The following is a 9,821-nucleotide window of genomic DNA, read 5'->3' as shown; positions in this document are numbered from 1 at the left end:
AAAAAAAAATTCTACTTATTATTTCCACTAGGCAACACTTCATAATGTATTCAGAAATGTTTGTGTATATGTTAATACTGAGAATGCTTACCGCATACTACTAAGCACTTTGTCAGTGCTTTCAGCAGTGTACTGAAACAGACAGCTAAACTATATTGTTAACTTCATGCCAAGCTATTTTTTAAACATATTTAACAAAATATTCTTTTTTTTTTTTTTAAAAAGATGACCGGTAAGGGGATCTTAACCCTCGACTTGGTGTTGTCAGCACCACGCTCAGCCAGTGAGCGAACCGGCCATCCCTATATGGGATCCGAACCCGTGGCCTTGGTGTTATCAGCACCGCACTCTACCGAGTGAGCCACAGGCCGGCCCTAACAAAACATTCTAACATAAGCAATTAGAAGATGTTTCTGGGTGTTCCTACAAATGATATATGCTCCAATTTGTTTACTTAGAAAGGCAGAAAATTTCAGAATAATTTCTAAACTACCCTTAGACCATGAAGCAACATAAACTAGAACATCATAATCTTTGTTCCAACTGTACAAAATGCAGCATATTTCAAAAGAATTACACAAACAGTCCAGATAATAATATAATCAATAAGTCGATTAACAGTTTTAGTCTATTATCAACCGTAAGAGGCATGTAAAGACGAAACACAAGCTCAATGAGCATTCTGAAAGAACATGGCACCTTGAATTACATTTACTCCTTCATTTGACTTTTCTATATAAAAGAAAAATATATATAAAATATAGGCAAGTTAAAAGGCCAGTATAAAAACATTAAATGAATATCCTCTGAAAATTAATAGTGAATAATACTACATTTTGTAAGATTTTTAAAAACCCCTAATGTAATACAAAAGATAAAAGCAAGACTACAAATGACAAAATGGTCTTCCTGAGATAATATATATTATCTAAGAAAAATTGCTGATATTAAGTCCATACACATGAGGGTACTTCAAAATGTTCATGGGAAGATTTATATTATTTTTTTAGTGCTATTTTTCTTTTTTTTTTTTTCCTTTTTGTCTTTTTTCATGACCAGCAACGGGATTGCAACCTTCGGTGTTGCGCCCGCACCGTGCTCAGCCAGTGAGCGGACCAGTCTCTACATGGGATCCAAACCCTCGGTGGGAGTGCCGCCGTGCTCCCAAGCACCGCACTCAACCGAGTGCGCCACCGGGCCGGCCCTTAGTGCTATTTTTCCATGAACTTTTTGAAGTATGCTCATGTGTACATAGCAGCAAATACTACACAAATACAGTATTTGCTACTGTTCATTGATGATAATACAAAGGCAGCTAAATTTAGCCTGAGGGGAAAAAGCCTATTATAGCTGATTAGCAATTTATACACATTAAGGTAATTTTCTGTGTATTAGAAATTTATGTTAATTTTTTAAAATGTGCTTCATTAAAATTTTAAATTTGATTAAAAATGGATAATATTTCTCAGATTAACAGGTATGGGACAAAATGAAAATATTACCTGAAAGAGCCAGCAACCCAACTAGAAGAGCTGATATTTTCAATTCTGTTATTGGGAATGAGCTCTGGAGCAGATATTTTAAGTATTGGTGACTTTTCCCATGGTTTTAACTCTTCCCTAGAATATGAAGGAGGTGTACCATTGACATATGGTTTAACTTTCCCCTGTGGGAAGAAAAATTTTTAAAAGTAAATGAGAGTAACTAACACGCAGTTAGCACTTAATAAATATTGGTTACAGTATATTGACGTATACAATCTTAACAACAATAAGTCATCTAGCACTTTTAATTCATGCTCTTCCTACAGTTTAGTTATTTAACCAATTTTCAAACCAATTCTTTGACCCTGATCATTGTGAGCTTTGAGAATAATTTTTAGAGAAATAAGTTTGTGTATTAAATCCCTACTTACACAAATAGCAAACAAAAATGTTAATAAATAAAAGTTGAACAAATAAGATATGAAGCAGTAAGTTTAAAATTAATGTTCATAGCATGAAACAAAATAAAAGTTTGGTATGAATGTCATACAATTTATTCTGATTATAATTAAAGTACTCTAAATAAAATTAAAGTCAAATAATATTGACACTTCAAAAGGAACTCTAAAACTATTGCTATTATAACAGGTCAAGGAAGTTACTAAAATGTTATTTCCACTGCCAAGATAGATTCTTCTATTATTGCAAAAAATTCTCAATATGCCTCAACCTTCCTTTAAATCTCAATTGTCTTCCAGACCAAACTTTGTGAGAATATGAATTGCCCCCATATTTCTACCATATATTTTAAAAAATAAATAAATCCTTGGGGCCTAGAAGACTCTAAGAAGAAAGGGTAAATTTCTATTGTCTCACAAATTCCTAGAAGTTCCAATATGTTTTGTGGATGTGTAGGGGTTAGAGAAAAATGACTCTATTTCTAATAAGTTAGATATATACCTTCCCCCTATAGACTAACAACTATGGAATAAAATGTTAAGAGGTGCCTAAAATATACACTCCCCCCCACACCCTCAGGGTTGACTGGACTAGGAATCCTGCAGCTTTAATGTCTGTACTAGGAGATGAACTCAATCATTCCAGCTTGTTTTGCTACAGTTAACTCTGTGGAAGAAAGAGACTATGGAGAATTTGAAATTAGGCTTATTTTCAAAATCATTTTCCTAGACAATTTTTGACCAATATTAAGTGACATTTCACAAAAAATATTTCAGTAATTTAACTATAAATATGATTTTCAATATATATACAGTATTACAATATCTTACATCAACATTATATTTTTGTTGCAGAAAAAAGATTAGAAATAATGGTCAAAAATGCCATTAAATCTCTAAAACTAGAAACGTTATGAAAATTTGAGAGAACACTACATAAATTGTGTGATCAGTTATACATTCTTATAAACCAATCAGCAGAGTGTTTTAAACTTAGAGCAAAAATAATGAAAAACTAAAGATAAACTGTCTATTGACCTAAAAATTGAAGATAAGGAAGCAGTGCTTAAAAAACCAACCTCGGTCTTATCTGAATGAAATCCTGCTGTGAAATCAGGGGACTGTAAATCTCTAGGACTACCCACTCCCGCATAGCTTCCTTCAGAGTCTGATGTCAATAGTTCTGGAAGAGATTCCACAGAATTGGTCTTACCAGACTTTAATAATCCTAAAACATGAAAAAAATATATTTAAACACATACGCGTTAAACATATATGCATTATATTCTATGAACCAAATAGCTAAATGCTTTGATTTATCCAGATTTAATACTATTTAAATTGTATTTGCTGCAACAAAATCTTAATAATTCAAGCTAACTGAAAAAAGAAAATAGTTTAAACTGAAAAACTGAAATGAAGGAGATTCTAAATTATTTTTATTCATTACAATTACATGCCAATTGCACAATGAACCTGAGGAATACAGTTCTTTGGGATCTGCTTTAAGAAGTGATTGAGAACTTTTTTCCCTCCATAAAAGATAAAGAAGACAAAGTTAATAAACCCCAGACCTCCTCCCCACAACCCTTTCTGTTTCTAACTTGTCTTCTTGCACAAAAGTCTCTGTACCCACACAAAGGAGACAGGCTCCATTCTGTGTGGGAGGAACCACTGTGGCCTTATTGTCTCTTATTTAGCCAGCATACTGGCCCAGTAGCAAACGATCCTGCAGAAGCCAATTGTAGCCTGTTTCAGAGTTTGTTCTTCTGCAAAAAAATCTCTGGCGATTCAGAGCTATTTTAATTAACGTATCACTTGAAGCAAGAGGGTTGTTAGCAAATTTATATACCATTTCTTCTGTTAGGCAAGCTAAATGCCTGACTCCATGCCATACCTGGTATCCAAGTTCACTAGCATAGAAGAATCATTTCAAACACAGAGTACAAAGTAAACTTCTGATAAGTTTCAAGGGAGGGAGGGAGGAATGAAAGGAAGGAGGAAAGAGAGAAAGAAAAAAGACTACAATAATAATTGAACTTTCAGAAGGAGAGAACAAATCCATGGTTACTAAAGATGGGAAAAGGAGAGGCAGAGAGGGGTTAGGGAGAAATTGGGTAAGGGACACAAAGAATAATTACAATTTGTAATAATGAATATGCTAATAATATTGATTTGACCATTATATATTGTACACAAATTATGATAGTCAACATTGTACCCCCAAATATGTATAATCAATTATGTTTCAATAAATAAATAAAGTAAATGATCTTGACAAGCTATATGCTTCTTTTGCTGTTATCACTGTTAAAATAGTTCGGAATTAATATTCAAAAATTTTTCTCCCATATCTTTTGTATATTTTTAAGACTGGCAAATTTCCATCTCAGAGAGCATTTTTAATACTGGAACATTCATAAAACTCAATTAGAAATAAGTCTAGAAAATAAAGAGGATGATTAAAGCAGCCTACAATTAGTTTTGGTCAAAAACAGTTTCACAGAATGTCATTTGTCTTAACTTTAAGAATCAACACAAATGTTAAGCCTTCACTCAACTGTCTTTGATGAAATTTGTCTCATACTCAACTTTTCCTCCATAATAGGTCTTTTTGGCCCCCAGTTAAATTTAATCTTTTAACCATTATCTACTTTGACCACAGAAAGAACAGTATACCAAGAAGAACACGGAACTGGAATCAAGAAAGTAAATTCTATTTCTTTTTGTCACTACCTCAGATCACTAATGTTTTCTGAGCTCGTTTCCTCAGGTTTAATGTATGGGACAAATTACTTCAGTTCTGAAATGCTAAGATTCTTTTTTTTTTTTTTTTTGTCCTTTTTGAGACCGGCCGCACCGCGCTCAGCCAGTGAGCGCTGTGAGCACACCAGTCATCCCTATATAGGATCTGAACCCACGGCGGCCGCACTCTCCCGAGTGCGCCATGGGCTCAGCCCTGAAATGCTAAGATTCTAACACATGTGCTAACAATAACTGTATTTAAAACAAACCAAATATCTGCTTTTTCCATAAATCATTTAGGTAACTAAAAAATCACTAGTTTCATGACTGTTTACCCACTTATTTATCCATCAATCCACCCTTGACTCCTTCTAAGAAATAAAAGTAACTCATACAACACAGAAAACACATGATCACAGAATTTAAATTTGGAAAGGTCCTAAGATATGTCTTCTCCATTTAACAGGTCTCCTGATTCCTATCTTCAGTGCTTCATAATCAATTTTAGGTTTAAGTCACTTATATCAACCATCAACCATATAAGTCACTTATATGGAGTTGATTGAATATGAAATTACTGTTAATAGAAATCGCACAGGTTATGTCTTACCATTATAGATAAAATACATCCACCATTTCTGAAAGCTACTGCTGTATGTAGTCTTATTATTTTAGTCACACTTCATGCTTTATCTAAAGTAACTGTCAAAAATTGATAAGGTTTAATCTAGATCAGATGAATCTAGAATGTGGGATAGTCTATAACACAACTAGCCTGAACTTTGGAAAAAACAATACAAAAAAAAGGTGTGGAGGGTACTGTTCTAGTTGAAAGAGACTAAAGAGGTATTAATACACAAAGTCAGTGTGATACTAGATTTTTTTTTTTTAAGGTTAAAACGAAACAGGCTAAGACAATGTTAATTGTCTTAGGTATGATAATGGTATTGTGGTTGTACAGAAGAATATTCTTATTCTTCGGAGATTCATTCATTCATGCTATTGTGGTTGTACAGAAGAATATCGTTACTTTTAGGAGAATATTCTTATTCTTAGGATATTCACAACTTATTCCAAGGGGATCAGTAAAAAAAAAAAAAAAAAAAAAAAGGTCTCTCTAATTAATACACACATACACGCACACATATATGTGTGTGTGTAGAATGCTTGGAGGGTGAGGGGAGGCAGCAAGCAAGAGATCATGCAAGAAAAAGCAAATGTGGTAAAAGGAATAAATCTGAATAAAGAATAGACAAGTATTCATGGTATTTTTCTTTCATCTTTTCAGTAAGTTAACGATTTTCAAAGTAAAAACAGGAAAATAATTTTAGAAAAACTACATAACCTTTACTTTCAAACAGGCTCACACAAAAGCCTAGATATAAATAAAGTGTGTTATAATCTACTACTAGATTATAATCTGCTTCTAGGCATGAATGGCATCTTGCTTGGGGCACTGACATATTTGAATTAAATTGACATAACAATAGTATCTCTCATGTTTGCCAACATCTAACTCACTATGCCATTGGACAGTGGTTTGGCTTACAGTTTTTCAACTTTATGGTGAGTTTATCAGAGTATTAAATGCATTTTCAACCTACAATATTTTTGACTTATGATGGGTTTATTGGCATTTAGCTCTGTAAGTTGATGAGCATCTGTATATACTATGTTTTTTTGATCTGATAAGCAAGATGGCTGCTATGTGACACATGGGCAGGTAGCGTATACAGGGTGGACATGCTGAAGGAAAGGGATGACTAACATCCCAGACAGGACAGAGCTGGAAGTGCAAGATTTCATCAACCTACTCAGAATGGCATGTAATTTAAAACTTATAAATCATTTATTTATGAAATTTTCCATTTAATATTTTGAACTGCAGTTGACCACAGGTAACTAAAACTGCAGAAGGCAAAACTGCAAATAAGGGGGTACTACAGTATATGCACAGGAAATGGGTTCTTTCTTTTGCCTCGGGCTTGGGAACATATTGCCCCCTTTTGCTTACTATGTTCATCTGCCTCCTTTTTTTTGACTAACTTCACTTAATTCTTCAAGATCCAGCTCGGCATCACTTTCCTTTAAGAGATGTTCCCCAATCTTCTCAGACCAGCTGAAGTACCTCTTTTGTGCTCTCAAAGCAAATTTCAATGGGAGTACTTATCACAATAAACTACCATTTTCTGCAGCCTCCATAAGAACTATTTTCTATTTCAGTAGCCCCAGCAGATGGCATATATTATTATGTAATGCATGTTAAATGAATTAGATAATGAACAGAGACATCAAAGATTAGAACTGGAAATATATGCTAACACATTTTTCACTAACCTGTAGATGGTGGACTCTGAATAATATCTGAAAGGTTATAACCTCCAGAACTATCTGAACGCTTACGTGGCTTCCTTTTAGCTTTTGTTTTTGCTTTCTTGAACATAGTTTCCCTAGGAAAAAGCAAACATAAAAAATCATTTTTAAAATGAATTGAGTTAGAGATGAAACAGCAGAAGAACTATGCATTTTAATCACAGCATTTTTGTCAAATAGAAACTATGTAAAGTATATACCCTCTATTCACGTTTATCTCTGTGGTCCTGAGCAAATTACTTAATTTCACTGGATCTCAGTGTGATACTATTACTTGTTCTTACCCTAACATTTCTGTGAAAGTTAGAAACAAAATGGTATAGAGGAAAATACTTTGAAAAGTAAAATACTGTACATATATACACAAACTGTTACAAACTATAATCTTGAACTACAAATATTTGGTGGTAATTTTTTAAAGCATTTCTAAGAATGCTTAATGCCCTGAATTAAGTACTATTAAGCAGGAAAAAGAAAATAAAATCTCTGAGGGCCACAACTGTCTTACCTAAAAATTACAGACCTCATAATATATTTTATCCAGTTACATAAGTCAGCTGTGAATACCATTGTTTTGTAGAAGACAACATGAGTCATTTATATCAATGTTAATTTTATTATAATTTTAAACATAATAGCATGTCATACACCTAAGTCAGATATCCATAAATTTCAAATATTGCAAATACTATCTAACACTACAAAAGGGATTTTAAAAAAAGGACATCTCTGAAATTCAAGAACAGTTTTTCAATGAGGTACACAGCTGGTTATATGTAGTAAATGAACTGAACACCCAAAGATTTCACTTTAGCAGGTCATTTACCAGGCAAGAGGAAAGGAATTCTGCAAACAGCTGATAAGTAAGCCTAAACTGCTGATTAAAAATTCTATGCAGGGCTTGCCAAATGGTCAACTCACTACAGGGGGATTATGTAGATCTTGGGATATTCTGTTAGAGGACCTCAAATGTCATTCACTACAGGTTGTATCTGTTGAAATAGTCAGGTATTCTAGAGAGGAATCCTTTGAAAATAGTACCTCATCTATGGCTGGTGCACTCCTTTCTGCAACCTCTCTTGTTCAATCTCTCCAGAGGTCAAATCTCTAGTCTTCTGCCAAAATGGAGGCAGGGCAATCACTTGGTTGGATGGGGTTCAAAAAGGGATCAGTGATCTAATGTTCCTTAATTCACCCTAGTCTTCACAAATGTGGTACCACTAATTCTTAAGCATTTCCAGAATTCTGTTTTAGCTTTTTCTGCTCTAAGTCATTACCACTTGGCACCCACTTTCTAACTTCCAAAACATCTCCTGACTGTTGTTTGCTCCTTTCCTGTTCTCTCTGCTGCAGTGCAATATGCCTTTTTTTTTAACTGCAATCATGGCAAAGTTTAGGGAGGTACTAAGATAAATACACTATTTAACCAAACATGTTTAACCTGAAGGTTACACTGTTTTTATATTTATACTTTAAATTTGTTAGACTATAAATATTAATTATGTATTTACCTGTATTATGTCAAGGCTAAAAATGAACATAAATTCATACTTCTCATGTCAGAATTGCTCAATTTTTTCTTCTGATATCAGTACAAAAGTGTCAAGTGTCCAAGACTGGGGTAGATGGGGGAGGAAACAAGGAAGGAAGGAAAGGAAGAAAAACAAAACAAAAATAGAGCTTACGAATAATTTTGTTCCATATTTGTTTCTTCTTTCAAAAAGTTATCTCCATCTTCTTTCTCCAAATAGCTAATATCTGGTCCATCTTGATATGGTGTAATGACTCTTCTGTCCATTGCTGGAATCTGGAGAATTAATGATGTCACTTTTTAAATACAAAGTTTGTAAAGATGCTCTTTAAAAATAGGCAAATTATTCCACTTGTCTTAATATATGGTATAATTAACTAGAAAAAATCTGGAATGCCTAATAACTTCCTGAATTTATAAGAAGAGAAAAATCTGATTAGTTTACTAAAAAGTCTATTCCATAAAACTGTCCAAAAAAACTTGGAAAAAACTCCACTTTATTATTAACTACAGATTAATCCATTTCTTGGGGATCATGTGAATCCATGTTTTTGCACTGTCCTGATGCTTTCTCTGAAGCTTTCAGGAACTCTCGTTTATAAAGAATTAAAACAGATATTAATTTTATTAAGTATCTTCAATTTTGATTATCATATTTATTTGTGAGATCTGTGAAGAAATCCTATGTCCTCACTTTTAAAAGATCCTAATACATTAGAATTCATTAGGAAATTATTCCATTGAGAAGTCTGATATAATATACTGCTTTAGATGGTAACATTACAGCTGCTGAAATCTTCAAAAAAACATAAACCTTACCATTTTTCGGTAAAATACAGAAAGATCCTTCAAAACAGCATCACTTAAAACATCAAGAGACCTAAAATAGGACACAAAATTCTATCTTAAGACCTGTCAAGATTTTAAAATATGTACACACATTTCATATTGCAAAAAAACCCCCAAAGTTATTTTCTAAGCATTATATATAGTAGCTGCTACAAATTTCTTTTTGGAAATACAAGGGTTCTTCAAAACGTTTGTGGAAAAACAGAATTAAAAGATAGTAAGAATCTTTTCATGTTTTTTTTGACCGGTAAGGGGATCGCAACCCTCCGCACGGTGTGGTCTGCACCACGCTCAGCCAGTGAGCGCATTGGCCATCCCAATATAGGATCCAAACCCGCAGCCTTGGCACTACCAGCGCCGCACTCTCCCGAGTGAGCCATG

General features: G+C 33.7%; 1 protein-coding gene across 2 annotated transcripts in view; it reads right to left on the bottom strand.

Moving 5' to 3' along the window:
- LOC103588400 (inhibitor of Bruton tyrosine kinase-like) overlaps window positions 1–9,527 on the bottom strand; it is a 27,194-nt gene extending 17,667 nt beyond the window's left edge. Inside the window, exons 1-5 of one of the 2 annotated variants that reach the window (XM_008570063.1) lie at window positions 9,411–9,527; window positions 8,746–8,867; window positions 7,025–7,137; window positions 3,022–3,170; window positions 1,503–1,666 (exon numbers count right to left, since the gene is read on the bottom strand). In XM_008570063.1, coding sequence (XP_008568285.1) covers window positions 1,503–1,666; window positions 3,022–3,170; window positions 7,025–7,137; window positions 8,746–8,867; window positions 9,411–9,413 — 551 coding nt within the window. In that variant the 5' untranslated portion in view covers window positions 9,414–9,527. The remainder of the gene's footprint in view (window positions 1–1,502; window positions 1,667–3,021; window positions 3,171–7,024; window positions 7,138–8,745; window positions 8,868–9,410) is intronic. The other variant, XM_008570064.1, reaches the window with a different exon arrangement.
- Window positions 9,528–9,821: the final 294 nt, after the last annotated feature.

This window comes from Galeopterus variegatus, unplaced genomic scaffold, assembly GCF_000696425.1.
Source record: "Galeopterus variegatus unplaced genomic scaffold, G_variegatus-3.0.2 Scaffold567, whole genome shotgun sequence".
NCBI classification, from domain to species: Eukaryota; Metazoa; Chordata; class Mammalia; order Dermoptera; family Cynocephalidae; genus Galeopterus; species Galeopterus variegatus.
The sequence above is the reverse complement of the archived record's forward strand: the minus strand, read 5'-3'. Positions and strand labels throughout refer to the sequence as shown.